The sequence below is a fragment of the Carlito syrichta genome, unplaced genomic scaffold (assembly GCF_000164805.1).
Source record: "Carlito syrichta isolate Samal-C Ts95f unplaced genomic scaffold, Tarsius_syrichta-2.0.1 Scaffold302409, whole genome shotgun sequence".
NCBI classification, from domain to species: domain Eukaryota; kingdom Metazoa; phylum Chordata; class Mammalia; order Primates; family Tarsiidae; genus Carlito; species Carlito syrichta.
The window spans coordinates 19,801-36,181 of NW_007246505.1; the positions used below are offsets into that span (position 1 = coordinate 19,801).

General features: G+C 45.7%; 1 protein-coding gene across 1 annotated transcript in view; it reads right to left on the bottom strand.

The window, feature by feature from the left end:
* The window catches only part of LOC103258924 (tyrosine-protein kinase transmembrane receptor ROR2), a gene marked incomplete at its 3' end in the record, with an annotated part of 43,430 nt that overhangs the window by 19,794 nt on the left and 7,255 nt on the right, over positions 1-16,381 (bottom strand). The window contains exons 3-4 of the mRNA XM_021711621.1: positions 11,603-11,890; positions 10,505-10,535 (exon numbers count right to left, since the gene is read on the bottom strand). Of these exons, the coding sequence (XP_021567296.1) occupies positions 10,505-10,535; positions 11,603-11,890 (319 nt within the window). The remainder of the gene's footprint in view (positions 1-10,504; positions 10,536-11,602; positions 11,891-16,381) is intronic.

Genomic DNA, 16,381 nt, shown 5'->3' on the forward strand with positions numbered 1-16,381 from the left:
TCTTGATCTTAGGCAATGCAAGTATGAAAAGGCAAAGGGGTGTGACAAATGGAATCTGCTCAAAGTGGTTAGGGAAAAACAAGAGTTACAAACATGCAGAGAGGGAATGAGCCGTCAAACCTGGCAAAATAATCAAAAATCAGTGAACCCAGGTAAAGAGACATGGGCAAACAAACTATCATTATTAGTCTTGCAACTTTTCGGTAAGCTTAAAATTATTTCAAAATCAAGAGTTTAAAAAACTCCCAGTACTGCAGAAATGGACAGAATCTGGCACATAGTTGGTCCTCTGCAGAAATTTGTTCAACAAATTAAAGAATGATTTCCTTGAACATTAGACACTATGCATTACTCTCTACTTCCAAAATAAAATAATCCTAACATTCGATATACTGATGTCATATTAGATGTGCAAAAATGTCCACCTGACTCAACCATACACATCCAACGCCAATGCTGATGTCATAAATATCCAAATGGGTAGAATCTTAGAAATACTAGTTTTTGCCACAGTCACCTCTAAGGCCAAGGTCACGCAGGGCAGCCAGAGGTGGAGAAAGCAGTGGTTCCGTGGTACCAGTTCATGGGGACATTATTCTCTTCTATACTGTTCGGATGGCTGGGCCCCCAAGGACACTGAACACTTCCCTTTTGGAAGGCCGGTACTTCCTCAGGTGGCTCTGGAAGTTGGTGCGCAGAATGCTCTCTCTGTGTTTAACATGGAAGAAGAGCTGGAATGGGGGATCTGTGGGCTCAGGTGAAACCAGGACTGAGTGCCACCATGTATGCGTCAACAATGTCACTAAAGGGAAAATATCTTGACTTGTGTCATTATACAGTCTGAGTTGGGAGGTGTATGTATTCTCTAATTACCCTACTGATGACTCTAGTCACCTATTGCTTGTATCACAGAACCTGAAATGAATTCAGTTTCCACCTTTTATTTAAGTTCCACACTATGAAATTTAAGGAGCGTTGCATGTTCTAGAAAACAGAACATACCATAACAAGATGAGGGAAAAATACAAGGTTGGCTTCCCTCCTCCTTGAAGCCCCGTTTGAATGGAGCTGACCTTGGTTAGGCTGGGGGTTTAGCAGCCTTGACGTCAAAGGCCAAATGCGAACCTTTGCCTGAGCTGACATCAGCCACAAGGCAGCCTGGCTTCTCCTGAAGGCACTGGTAATTACTGGCTTGTTTGCGGACAGTTTCCTTTTTATTTTATAGTGCTGTGCTTCCTGTAATTAGGACAAAGTTTGAACTAGACTTGTGACAATTCCCCCCCAACAGCAATGGAAGAAACTTGCGGTGGCAGCTGGCAGAGTTCTGCTCAGACATACCAAGCCTCTGAGTCAGACGCAGGGAGAGGAGCACCCTGTGGTGGACTCGTGGGTCTGGAGACGGGAGATGAGGAGCCCACGGAAATGGAGGTCCCGGGTCACAAGCGCCTAGATGCAGGAGGGCTGGTCCTGGAATTACTCGATGTTTGTTACAGATAAAAGCAACAGGAACATGCCCCAAGGAAGGTGCTTTCCCAGAGGCCAATCACGAACACAGCTTTTAGTTGTCCCAAAGCACAACACGCTGCTTCAAGCAGGTGTGCCTATGAGGCACACTATGAGAGCACACACTTGTGGGTCTTGGGGTGGGCCTACAACAACTGCATGGGAGCACTAATCTCCCCCCCACCCTACCCCATCGCGCAGGCAGGGTCTATGTCTGGGCCTGTCACTGCGAAAACGAACTTTTCAAAAGAGCAGACAAAAGCAAAACCCATGCAGAGATGTCAGATGGAGCCCAGCAATAAGCCCTTGGCATCACCCACACGGCTCCCTGGGGAGCTGGCAGACCCTGGCCTCTGAAGCGCCACCCTTTTCTTCAAGCTCCATGCACACACCCTGTTCATCCTGACTTAACCGGGGTGGGAGGAAAAGCAGTGACTGCATGGCAGTAAATCCCTTCACCTCCGTGGATATCCAGCCCCACCTCCCTCAACACACAGGGGCTGAGATCCAACATACAGCAGCACCAGCACGTGGGCACGGCAGAGGAAAGCACCCGGAAGAGCCACAAGTGGAGGGGTGAGTCTGTGGTCACCATTACAGTCCATGGTTCAGAGTCAATGGCAGTGCAGAGGTGGGGATAAGAGTGGCTCTGTGATGACAGTTCACTGGGAAGTCCTGGCACACCACACATGGGCTAAGCCAAGGCGACATGATCGTTTACCATCTCAATGCTCCATTTACATGAAGGGCACCCCTCTTGACCAAACAAGGAAAGAACACGAACTGTGGTGCGTTTTCCAAGGAAGTGGCCCCAGAGTGCAGTTGCTGAATAGGATAAACTGATCATTCCAGGAACCAACACAGAGAATGCATGTCTCCTTGTTCTGAGCTCACCAATTCTCTTTTTTTCTCGGTTCTGCTTATCTCTTGGATATCAGGAACACATCATTACAGAGGGACTGGGGAAGGGTCAGCCTACTGAACCCAATCAGGCTGAGAAAGGAAACAGTCACAGAAAGATGACCGTCTTGGTGCCTGGACTACAAAGACAAAGAACGTCCTATTGTGACCAAGTCATCGGACAAAAGCACAATGGTGGTGACCAGAGGCTGGAGCTGGGGGGACCAGGGAGATGTGGGTCAAAGAACACAAAATTTCAGTTAGAAGATGGAATAAGTTCCAGAGATTTATGGTACAACATGGTGACTAGAGGTAATAACAATATATTATATACTTGAAATTTGCTAAAAAGATTTTGTGTTCTAACCACAAAAAAGTGATGAGTAGGTGAGGTAATGCATAAGTCAATTCGTTCGATTTAGCCAATCCACAATGTGTACATATTTCAAAACATGTTGTATACCTACATACATATAACTGTTATTGTCAATTTTAAAAACAATTAACTTTAAAAGAGTCTTCTGTCAACACAAAGCCAGCAGACCGATACAGCAGCACATTAAAAAAATCATTCAAGGCCAGGCGCAGTGGCTCATGCCTATAATGCCAGCACTTTGGAAGGCCAAGGTGAGAAGACTGCCTGAGCCCATGGGCTCGAGATCAGCCTGGGCAACTTGGTGATACCCCATCTCTACGATAAATCAAAAAATTAGCTGGGTGTGGTGGCATGTGTCTGTAGTTCCTGCTACTTAGAAGGCTGAAGTAGAAGGATTGCCTGCGCCCAGCAGGTCGAGGTTATGGTGGCTGGGAACGTCTGAGTTGTCACCCTCCAGCCTGGCTGTCACCCTCTAGCCTGGCTGTCACCCTCCAGCCAGAGTGAAACTCCTATTTAAAAAAAAAAATCCTTCACGCTGACTATGTGGCTTCAGTTCAGAACTGTTAAGTTATTCCACAACAGGGACTATATTACATAACTAATTATTAATATGTGAAAGGAAAAAGCTGCACAGTCTCCTTTGTTTCTGAAAAACTGGCTGCAAAAGGTCAGGCTACCCATTGTTAGTGACAATAAATGTTTAAACTATGAATAGGAGAAAGACAGGAAAAGATATGGAACAGGAGAAAACATGGAACAGATGACATGGAACAGGAGAGAAACAGGAGAAGACATGGAACAGGAGATGATCAGGAAAAGACATATACAGGAAGGAACAGAAGACGTGGACAGGAGAGGAATAGGAGAAGACATGGAGTGGGGTGTGGAATAGAAGAAGACATAAAACAGGGTAGGAACAGGATGAGACATGGAACAGAAGACATGAAATAGTAGAGAGACAGGAGAAGATAGGGAACAGGAGGAGAACAGGAGAAGACATGGGATAGGAGAGGAAAGTGAGAAGGAGAGGAACAGAAGACATGGAACAGGAAAGGAATGAGAGTAGAAACGGACAGGAGGGGAACAGAAGACATGGAATGGGTGTGGGGGAGGAGAGAAGACATTAGAATGGGGCGGGGAACAGATGAAGACATGGAACAAGAGGGGAACAGGAGAAGACATAGAACAGAAGAGCAATAAATGAAGACATGGAACAGGAGGAAAACAGAAGACATGAATGGGAGGAAGGAGCAGTAAAGATCATGGAACAGGTGAGGAGTAGAAGAATATATGATTCCACATGAGGCCAGAAGTCCTAGGCCAGCAGAATAAGACAAGAACAGAAAAGAGTAAACTTATTATTTGTAGAAGAGGCTATTTCATCTGCAGAAAAAAAAATCCAAAAGATCTGCAGAATAAACTAATCAATTGAAAAACTTCAACAATATGGTTGGGTGCAAGACTGAAATCTAAAATTCACTGCCTTTCTCAACCATCATCAACACAAATTTTGAAAATAAAATTTGGGAAGGAAAGAAAACATTATCGCCTTATTTAGTATATATTATTGATTCATTCACCTTGAACTTTCAGCCAACAGCATTAAATATAACTACATGGAAACATGTAAGAAAAGAATATGCCAGATTTTCATGATAATAATTACAAAACTTTATTGAAAAGGGCACAGAAAACTTAAAGAAATAGCAAACCACAAACTAGAAACATCATCAGTTCTCTCATAATCAGTCAAACTTCAATGCAATTCCAATGAAAAATATAAGCATAAAATTCACATGAAAGAGTAAAAGGCAAATGTCAGTCAAAATAATTTAGAAAAGTAGTCTAGTAATAAGGTATTAGCCATCTCAGACTGCCATAACAAATAGCATTGTCTGAGGGCTTAAACAACAAAAATATATTTTCTTACACTTCTGGAAGCTAGAAGTCCAAGATCAAGGTGCCAGCCAATTTGGCCCTTTTTAGGGGCTTTCTGCCTACCTACAGGCAACCAGCTTCTCTCTGAGTCCTCACATGGTGGAGAAACAGCTCTCTGATGCTCTGATGTCTTATCCTCTTTTATTAGCATACCTTTCTGTTGTATCAGGGCTTCACCTTTATGATCTCATTTAACAATAATCAACTTCTTAAAGGCCCTAGTTCACTATAGTTGCATTGGCTTGGGACTTCAACACATGGAATTTGGGGGAAGACACAATTCAACCCACAGCAGGAGGTGAGAGGGTCTTCTCCTACATATGGCAAGATAGATACATTAAAAAGCTGAACACTGTGGAATTAGTCCAGGAATGGAAGCTATTGGAACAAAAGAGAGAACCTAGAAGCAAATCCACATATATAGGAATTTCCCACAGGGCAGAGGTGATATTACATTTAATGATTACATATGGGGCCATTCACTAGATGGTGTCAAGGCACTAGGCTGTCACAGAAAATATTTCAGTAGAATACTAGCTTATATCCGCATAAAAATCAATTCCAGATGGAGTAAAAACTGTAAGAGAGTATATCTAGAAGTTTTAAAAAACTCTTGCAAAGCAATAACAGAAAGACAAATATCCTAATAGAAAAATGGACAATGTACAGTCTACTTTGGTTATTTGTGGTAGTTATTTTCTGTAATGTTACCACAAGAACCAAATGAACAAACATTGAGTTAATATACTCAAATTGCTCTTGAAGGACGGTACAGAGATAGTTTGCTGTGAGCCTCTGGTCACAACATTTTCTTCAACTAAGCAATATATAACCTTGGCTTATGTGTGTTTCTGTTTAAAGACGCCTTATTTAATATATATTATTGATTCGTTCACCTTGAACTTTCAGCCAACAGCATTAAATATAACTCATGCCTGATCAAAGCTTCTCTAACACACGTAGTCTCCCCATGAGACATCACAGTCTCCTGTCCTTAGGACTCCAGACAGCATTACGCTTAATTGTAAACAGCAAACTCATTAATGAAAAGCACAGAGATATGAAAAACATGACACTAAACCAACAGAAAGGACACTTTTTTTACAGTATGAGGACTAACACAAGAAGGCAGAGTGCTGCTTATGGAACCTCAGCTGGGAACTTGTGTGTCAAACAACTCAAATTTTCAACATCTTGTGCACATCTGTGATGACCGTGAGAACCGTGTTGATTTTGGGATCACAAACAAATTTTAGTGAATAAGCAAATTTGCAAATATGGAATTTGCCAATAATGAGGATAGGCTGTAGATGAACAGGCAACTCAAAGGCTATTTAAACCAACAAAATGATGTTCAACCTCACTATTTACTGGTGAAATCTAATAAATTAGTGTTTGACAGGCAATACACTGGCAAAACCATAAGTTATGATAACACCATGTTCTAGAAAACATGAGGAAATAACTCGGGCGTGGCAGACAAGACTCTGATTCCCTAGCCACCGCAGGGCAGTCCGGCCAAGCTCGGGAGAGATGGAAGGGGCACACCTTGCAATTCCACTGCTAGCTCTGTCCCTGGAAGACTCTCGCCACAGTGACAAGCAGACACGGGACTGAGGCAGCCTCTGTCAGCAAAGGGGACGATCCTCCGCTCAACAGGCAATGTGCCATTAAAGTGGCATTGACTCACGGAGTGGAATGCTGCCTATTAGTTAAAATGAATTTAACTTACATGTATTTATTCACACAGATGTTCAACCTGGAAAACTCTCCTCACCAACATTTAGTCACACATTTACGTACTCAATCTCATGTGTGAATCAAGAAATGGGTAGCTCCCATCAGAACACGCTTAGTTTTTGAAACAACAGAAAATAGTAAAAAAAAAAAAAAATCGCCCAAGTCTAATTTGCCACATGGAAAATTACAATAAACTGTCGAGAGTAAAATATAAAGAGCCCAAATTCACTATATCATGCAATAAAGATCAGAAAACAGTAACTAACCCTAAAAGCCTAAATGCCAGGGGAATGGAGTGGCAACATAGCCAAAATGATATTCAGAGGAAACTTTATGGTCTCAAATACCTCTATTTGAAAAATTTTAAATGACTAATAAAAATTACTTTTTTCAAGAAGTTGGAATGATATCAAAGATCCCTTGGATCATAACATACACCAGAATAGCTACGCTCAAAAGGACTGACCACACCAAATGTTGGCAGGTGTGTGGAGTGGTCAGAGCTCTCCTTTGCTGTGGATGGGAATGCAGAGTGGCACAAGGACTTTAGGAAAAAGGTCTTTGAGCTTCTTGTGAAACTAAGCCCACAAACCACACGACAAGCAACTCCACTCCTAGGTAACACTAACAGAAATGAAAGTATTTGTCCACAAACAGCTGCATGACGATGTCCCAGCCACTCTATTCACAACTGTCAAAGCTGGAGTCTGCTTAGGTCAACAGGATGGACCAATGAGCATGTTCACCTGGTGGAATACAATCCAGTAACAAACAGAAACAACCTATCACACAGATATGCACAGATGAGTCTCAAAAGCATTAAGCTAAGAGAAGGAAGCCAGGCCTAAGCAGCTATACATTGTAGGATTCCATTTCTATTTAGTTCTAGAACAGCTAAAAAAAAAAAAAAATACAATAGATTTAGTTCTAGAACAGTAGGAAAAAAAATCAGAACGGCAGGTGCCTCTGGAGCAGGCACACTGACTAGGACATTCTAGGAATGAACTTTCTAGCATGATGCGTGTTCTGTGCCCGGACAGGGTGTGTGGACTGCAGAGATTTATGCATTAGTTGGATCTTATTAGTGGTCTACTTAATGTGTGCATTTCATTGCGTGTAAATTTTAACTCAGAAAGAAGAAACAAGAATAGTAAACAGATACCGAACTCTTGCTACTGAGATTCATGCTGAAGTACTTCAGAATGAACTTTACAGATATCTGTTCCTTAAAAGGAATAAAAACTAAGAACAATGGATCGATGGAGGGACAGATGGAAAGATATGTCACAGAGCTAGCACAGTAAAATATAAGTTATCATCTGGCAGATAGGTCTGTGGGTGTTCATTTTAAAATTTCTTCTACTTTTCTAAATGTTTGAAATTTTTCGTAATAAAATGCGAAGAAAAAAAGAATGCCTTACAACACCAAGAAAGGGGTACTTGATGGAAAACTTCAATGTAGATCTTAATTCTCACAAAATAAAAATTCATTGTGATTTCAAGCAAAATACCATCAGAGTTTTTCAAGGAAATTAAGGCCTTCAAGAAGGCAAAACATGAAAAACCCATGCTTATTAACAAATAACAGAAATTTTAATTTTCCATAAGACCAAGAAATGAGACATATGAGGGGATGCAAAAAAGCTGAAATTTATTTATAAAAAATTGTGTATTTTTCTTACATGTCTAAATTTTGGTCACCTTCAAAGTAAGTACTCTTTGTTTGATGCAGTATACCTTGTGTATGTGTTTTCTACTGCTTAAAAGAGTTTGTGAACTTATCCATTTTAATGCCTTTTAGTGCTTGTGTCACTTTTGGTTTCACTTCTTTCACATCAGCAAACATTTCCCCTTGAAGACGTTTTAAATCCAGGGAAAAAACAACAACAAAAATTAACTTGGGGTGAGACTGAGTGAATAGGGAGGGTGAGGTACAGGGGTCAGGTCGATTTTGGTCAAAAACTGCTGAACACTCAGCACAGCTTGGGCAGGTGCTCTCTCATAAGTCACCCATCATGAAATGGGCGTAGAAAGAATCTCCAAAAAAAATTCACTGATGCTGAACACAGCCTCTCACAACAACGCCAGCTGGCCCACTGATGCCGACGGGCTCCTGGGGGGAAAGCCTGCAATACAAGTTGCCTGCTCTCCAAAACATAATTCTAGGTTTTAGGGGGCTCCCTGTCATAAGTAATTGTGAATATCACTATAAAACAAACGACATAGAGGGGAAAATGGGCAAAGAATATGAAGCAGCAATTGATGAAGAGAAAATGGGTGGAAGGAGGCCAAGGAGACAGGACAGGAGTCACTGTGGTGACCAGGCTGAGGAGGCTGCATCTGAGCCGGGGGAACCCCATCACGGTCACGTGCCCTGGGCACGAATCCAAGAGAGGCGAAAAAACCTCAGGGAAGTTCAAGTACACGGACATGGAAAAATCAGTATTAGCACTATTAATTAAACAGGTCAGGCACAACATCATTTATGTAGAAAAAGGAATAAAAGTGAGAAGATGTGTTTACCTGGAGACACGCATGGCCTGTATGCCGAGGAAGCCCCTGGATGGTTCACCTTCCTGACAAGGACGGAGGTCAGGCAGGACTTCCACTGTTCACACTGCCTGGGCCACTTACATGAATGTGTTGACTTAACTCACAACTTACATGAGACGTTGTCAACGTCAAATGAGTGTGAGACCTTTTATATAAATCTTGAATTACATAAATGTATAATTTGTTATATAAATATATGCAAAAGTTTTAATATTTATCCAAGAAATTATAGTTCTATAATTATGTCATATACTTCCATATTTTATACTACATAGTTATCTCATATAAAAGTTATGTGCAGTATATGTAAGTATATTATAACACCATATATCTACAAAATACACAAATATAAAATCAAGAGAACAGGCCGGGCTCAGTGGCTCAGCCTGTAATCCCAGCACTTTGGGAGGCCGAGGTGAGTGGATTGCCAGAGCCCGCAGATTCGAGAACCACCCGGGCAACTTGGCGAGACCTCGTCCCTACGATTAAAAAAAAAAAAAAAAAATCAAGAGAACAAATAATCCTATGTTTGAATGACATGTGCCTTCTCCCAGGCCCATGCACAAGCCTGTGATGTGGTCTCTTTCTTTCCTCACTCCATGGACATGCCGCTGTTCAGCACAGAAATCTCCTCAAAACCTGCTTCTGCAGTCAGGTCCACATCCCCTGGAGGGTGCCAGCCTCGCCACCCCAAATGCGTGGCAGCATGTCACGGTGGGCAATGCCACAGAATACAGGGAGACAGGACTCAGCCCACCCTGCACAATGGGCCAGCTGTGCAGTATCCATGTGGCTGTCCAGAGCCTGTGGGAGGGAAGCATCGTGGCCACTGGGCACGCAGAGACTTGGGAACATTTTGGTCACTGCTCACCTCACACATGGCCATGGCACAAGTGCTACCCCAAGTCTATGATGTCAGGATGTTTGCAGCACAGAATCTCCCAAGAGAGCCCAGCTGCCGTGGATGACCTTGACCTGGGAATCAAGGGCCCCACTTAAAGCTAGACACTAATAGCAGCTTGCTGAGGTGTGTAAGCCTGGCTGTGAGCACCGTGTGGCCACTGGAAGGGGGACTTGAGACCGCCTCGAAGGGTAGCCCAGGGCTTGTGGCACATACTTGCTAACTGCAGAAACTACCGGCACTTCAGAGTGAGAACCAGCTCCTGTCTCCAGATGCCTAGGGAGCCAGGTCCTTCCTGGTGGTCCTGGCAACCTGGCCTGCATGTGTGAACCCCTCCAAGTTGCCCTGGGTGAGGCCATCATCGCTGAAGAAATGAATACTTTCTGTTTTTAGGGCATTTTCTCTTTACAGGAAACATGGAAAATATAAACGTTTCCCAACGCCAAACAGCACACTCATCCCTGTGTGAAGCCCAGCCAACTCTAGAAAATTCAGCAAAGACAAGCGTTGGCAGGACTTAAAACTTGGATTCTTACTTACATAACGAAAACCCTCAGAGCATCAGAACATGGTCTGAGAAAACAGATACTTACTGGAAGTTATGGTTGGGGCTGTGTGTTGGACCTGAAGAGAGAAAACGAAAAGACAAGTGATTAATGCTTCATGATTTGGAATAACAACTTTTCAAATCAAGCCAGCGGCAAACATAGCAAAAGCCCAGCAGGCATGCTGTCGCCAGCTGTCCCCAGCCAGGCCTCCGCCAGCCTGTGACTTCATGCCAGCGATGCCGGAAACCACAAGAAAGGAAAGGGCGCTTTGTCTCTGCGGATACTTCCAGGGATATTTTCGGAGTCTTTGCTGTCTTTTCTCTCTCTTCTCCTTTAATGTTTACACACAAAAGCTGCTTTACTGCTTGTGACAGAACAGCGTGGGCTTGGGTGACATGGCCGAGCTGTGCCTTGCCTGTGACCGTCTCACACCTGGGAGGCAGGGGACACGTTCCTGCCTGCCATCTAATCCTTTCACCAGGCGTGACGTGCACAGAAGCTCAGAACGGTGACGACGCTCTGCCCTCTCCACACCCCAGCCAAACCAGGGTTCAGATCACGGCAGAGGTGCTGAAGGACCCGCCTGGGCCCCGGCCATCCCAGGGCTGGCTGCCCCGTGGACACCAGACCTGAAACGTAGCCTCCCCTCCAGCGTCTGGGCTCAAGAGTGCATGGGGTGACTTTCTACATCCAGGTCTGCAGCCCATTCCCACCATGTCCCGGTCTAAATCTCAATCCCTCCGTGTCCACGTCGACAGCCCACTCCCTCTACGTGCAGGTCTAGACCCCACTCCCTGAGTGTTCAGGTCTCCAGCCCATCCCCTCGACGTCCAGATCCACAGCCCACGCCCTCCATGTCCAAGGTTCAAAACCCAGTCCCACTGCATCCAGATATACAGTCCAATCCCTCTGCTTCCAGGACTACAGTCCATCTCCCTCTGTGTCTATTTCTCTTACGATAAGCGAACACATAGCAAGTTAACTGGGATCTTGGACACCGTGGGGAGGGGGTCAGGGAAAGGGTTCACTGGTTTCCTCCCATTTGGAGTGTCGTGTGTGCAGATTCAAGTGGTCAACTGACCTGTTGAGCCCAGACTGGATGTTCCTAGCTGCCACCCGGCCAGCTCAGCGACCCCGACTCACCCAGCCGCACAAACAGGACTCCAGTGGCTGTGATGGTCTTCACCCCGTTGGAGGCCACGCACTGGTAGTAGCCTGTGTCTGTGGTGTCCAGGTCTTGGATTCTCAGTCGAGAACCGAATTCCGTTTTTCGTATGATGATCCGGCGTGGCTCCTGCACGACCGGAGCGTCATTCTTCAGCCACCGCACGTTGGGGGGTGGGTTTCCCGCCACCTTGCAGTGCAGAGTCGCTGTCTGGCCTTGGACGATGGTGATATTGTTCACTGGCTCCAGGAAATTCAGAAAGTAGCCTGCCAAGGAGAGGGGTCACAAAAGAGCACATTTCATGAGGCTGGAAGGGAGGGCTGCCTGGGCTCCGTCACGCCCTGCCCTTGTGAGAAGGCTTTGATCTTGTCTCACACACACCTAGCAGGTTCTTGTTATTTGTGGTGACTGTGTTCTAGAATGTTTCAGTGGACACTGATTTAGTGAATACCGAACCACAGCTCCTGGGAGAACATAGGGTCAGATTCTTCTTCAACATTTTCATCAACTGTCGATACGTAACTTTGTCTTAGGAGTGTTTATGTTTAAAGATGCCTTACTTAATATATAGCATTCTATAAGAAATGGATTGGCGGTAGTGGGAAACTGCCCGGGGTGGGGGGGGAAGCACACCTCATCAGCAAGGGTACCTGCATAAAGACCATTTGTATACCTAATTTTGAATTGTAACCCACATCTTTAAAATAAAAAAAAGTATGGCCAGGCTCTGTGGCTTAGCCTATAATTCCAGCGCTTTGGGAGGCCAGGATGAGTGGATTGCCTGAGCCTGCGGGTTCGAGACCAGCCGGGGCAACTTGGAGAGACCTCGTCTCTACAATAAATTTTTTTTTAAAACTAGCCAGGTTTGGTAGCATGCACCTATAGTTCCGGCTACTTGGAAGGTTGAAGCAGAAAGATCGCCAGAGCCCAGCAGGTCAACACCGGGATGGCCATGAGTGTGTCACTGCACCCCAGCGTGGGTGACGGAGTGAGACTCCAACTCAAGAAAAAAAAAAGGAAAAAAAAAAAATATATATGCATGGCATTGATCTGTTAACCTTGAACTCATGGCCAACAGCACTACAATTCACACCCGAAGCTTCTCTAACAATGTCCATAAGGCACAAGACAGTCTCCTGCACTCAGAACACCAGGCAGCACGGCAGCCCCGCTGTCAACAGCGAAATCACCAGCAAAAGACACACACGTGTGAGAGATGTGGCACTAAATGGTCGGGATGAGGACAGGTGTTCATGGCGTGAGAGCCTCACCTGCTCAGCCCCACTGGGACACGGGCATCGAGGGCCTCGGGATCTCCCCTGCCTTGGGTAGGCTTCTGAAAACCCACAAAAGCCCCGCGAGGACAACGTGGGGTTTACGAATAGATTTTAGACATCATCAGTGAACTTGTAAATATGAATTCCACAAATAATGAGCCTCAACTGTCCTCTTTCCAAACAGGAGACCCAGTCAGGGGTGTCAGTGTGATGTAAACTCTTGCTCAGAAAGTCCCTCCTCACCTCCCAACACACCACCAAGCGCAAAGCCACAAGAAGCAAAACACAAAAAGAAAACTTGCAACCAAACACAGACATCTCAACCCCAAGCTCGTCATCAGCCTGTAAATACAGCAGAGGTTCCAACACTCGGGAGCTGAGGGCCTCGTCCCCTGCACCCAAGTCAGGAGCAGACAGCTGCAGTCCAGGCTCCCAAATGCCTCAACAGGGAGTGACCCTGCTGTCACAGAGCATGGTCTATGTGATGACAAATCTCTGATACCAATAGGCAGCTCAGCAGAGTCAATCTGGCAGATGTTCCCCATTTACTCGGTGAGAATGTCTTCTCTGCACGGTGTGGGGGGTTGCATATATACTTTAGGTCAAGCGTGTCACTTTTGGTGTGCCTATGTTTAATATGCTTGTCTACTCGTTTCAATGAAATGTGTATTCACAAACTAGTCACTGTGTCAAGCTGTGCTGAGATACTGAAACAGCAAGACTGAGTGAGCTCCACCCCAGCCTATGACATCATTTGGTCTTTATGTCACCCTGCAATGGTTTTGTCCAAAAGACTGTTTTGACTGATATTATGACAGCCACCTCCGGTGCTTCTGGTTAACGCAGCCCCACTCTTATCTTTTTAATGACTTCACCATTTTATGATTCTGTATTAGACATAAATCTTACAAATGGCATATAATTTTACATGTCAATTTATGAATCCACGTGCTAATCTCTAGTTTTATTTTGAATGTTTTAATTTGCCTTTTGTTTCTCTTTTCCTATTTTCTACGGGATTTGTAAAATTTTTCAAGCTTTTCCCTTTGCTTATTCAAAAGTTACACTTACATAGCTAGCTAAATGACATTTAATGGGTATACCCCATTTGGCAAAGTTCCCCAAATACAGAACTTCTAAATGATACGAGCTACAATCATTCACACACACCCCCTCCACACACACACACAGATTTTGAGCTGCTTCCCAGTTCAAGACTCCAGGGGTCAATGTCATTGTCGATTGTCTACTCCCAGAGTTTACTGGGATCTCTGACTTATTCACCAGCTTCTTTCCTCGCAGGCCAGCTGGGCTCACCCTGAGTCACGTTCATCTCTGGGTGAAGGACTGACATCAACACTCCTGGTCTCGTCTAAGCATGCCTGTTACTTCCACTCTCGAATACAGAATTCCAGACACTGTCAGCTCCTGGCTTTTGTTCTGACTGTCAGAAGTCCCACAGTTCCTATTCCTCTGCAGGAAATCTGAACTTCCCCCTTCTTCGGTTATTTTAAATATTTTCCCTTTGTCTTGGCCATACCAAAGATTCTATCATCTCTCACTGACAGTAAATTTATGTTTACTTTTGCCTTCTCAGGTCTCAGTGCCTTTCCTCAAGTCTGAAGATCCATGCCTTCCATCGATCCCATGAAATTTTCTGCTCTGTAGCATGAGACACTGTCCCTCTCCCTCCCCTGTATCTCCTTCTAGACGCCTCACACAATGGCTCCTCTGTGCTCTTCTCTATCCTTCCTCCTCTTCCACTGCATGCCATCCACTCTGCAGCCCAGCCATGAAGCCTCCCTTTCAGGGACTGTACTTTTCTTTCTAGAAGGTCCGCTGGTCCCTTTTCAGACCCACCACTGCTTTTCTTCTCTGGGTTCCACTCACCCCTTATCCCTAATCCTTGGCCTCCCTGTTCACCAAGGTTTCTCTCCAGCACGTGCCCTCATCCGGTAAAGCAAGTTTTCCTGAGGGAATCCCATGGACATAGGAAGTGCCAGGTTTTACATTAACTTTGTGACTTGGAATCCCATGCACTGCCCATAACATTGTGGTGATGTAAGTCTGGCTTCCAGAGGTACAGGTCCAAGCCTGACTTCTCACTAAAGGGCCATCTGTGCTCCCCACGAGAACCAGCTCCAGAAAGTCTCTCCCCTCCAGGCCCCGAGTGGAAAGCACTCCCCCTCTCCCCAAGGGGGCAGCTCACAGGCCTCCTAGCTTTGCCTGGGAGGCTTGTCCCTGCACCCCAGTTCTGAAGACCTCAGGGATTTCTTCCAGCGTGGTGCTGATACCCAGGTGTCTTAATAAAACTGGGCCTAGTCAAATAGCCCCTGAAGCAGGGATGACGTTCCAGGAGGCCTTACAGGATGCTCCCTGGGCCCTATACTAGAGTCCAAGAAATGCAATTCCTTTACCTTCCTCAAATCAAATTCGATTTGTATCCTAGCCTCTTGTTTCTCCTGCCTGAAGGACACTCAGTGCATCCAGTTTCCAGTGAGGTCGGTGACTTCAGGGCATTGACTTCACGTGGTCTCAGCCAGACCCTCCCACTCCGGCACGTGGTCCTCGGTGGCACCGAGCTGTGGCCCCATTGCCACGTCCTCCACGTCTCCTCAGTGCTCTCTCCCCCCAGAGCTCCCCGACGTCCACCTCTGTGCCACAGCCACACAGGGACGCGGCATTTACAGTTGGCGAGCGTATGTCACAAGTGCATGGCACTTCCGAATCCAGCTCTTTGTCTCAGGAAAACTTGCATGAGGCCCCAGGAAACTTGGGCTGCTCTCCAGGAGTGCAGACATGGGGGCGCCTCGGCAATCACCTACGACTCTGCTTAGTCTTGGCTCCTGGCTGCTGGCATTTCTATCTTTCACTAACATTTTAGTGAGCACGTGCATGTAATTCCCATGGGAGGGCTTTCAGATCGGTCTGGTCCACCATCCTCACCACCATCAGCTCTCTGGAGGCCACACCTGAGAGCCACAAAGAGCCGCTCCAGAGGCTGAGTCTGGGGCTCCTTTCTCCCTCACGGGTTAATTCACAGCCAGTCACTTGGCCTCCCTTGGCTGAGTCCTCCTTCGTGCAAAATCCGGGTTAGTACTGACCACTGCCGAAGCTCTCCTCTCGCCCACAAAACATTCCTTAGAGTTGCCCAAACCCCTCCCAGCCCAAAGCAGCCAGGCGTGGCCGACTGTGGTATGGCCCACGGATCCGGGCAGCGCTCTGCACACTGCAAGGAACAGAGGGCTCCCCTCTTAGCTGATCCAGAAAAGTTCCCCTTCCTAACCATAGTACAGCCTTAGCAACTGAAGTAAAGGAACTCGCCTCCCCATGCCCAGGCCAGCTCTCTGTGCACTCTGAAACTCAGGGCAGGGAGCTGATCCCGAGCATTAAGACACTCAGAGGTGAAGGCAGCAGGAGGACCCTTCACCTGGGAACATGCCCGCCTCACAGTCTGCTGGGTCCACGGCTCATGGTGTT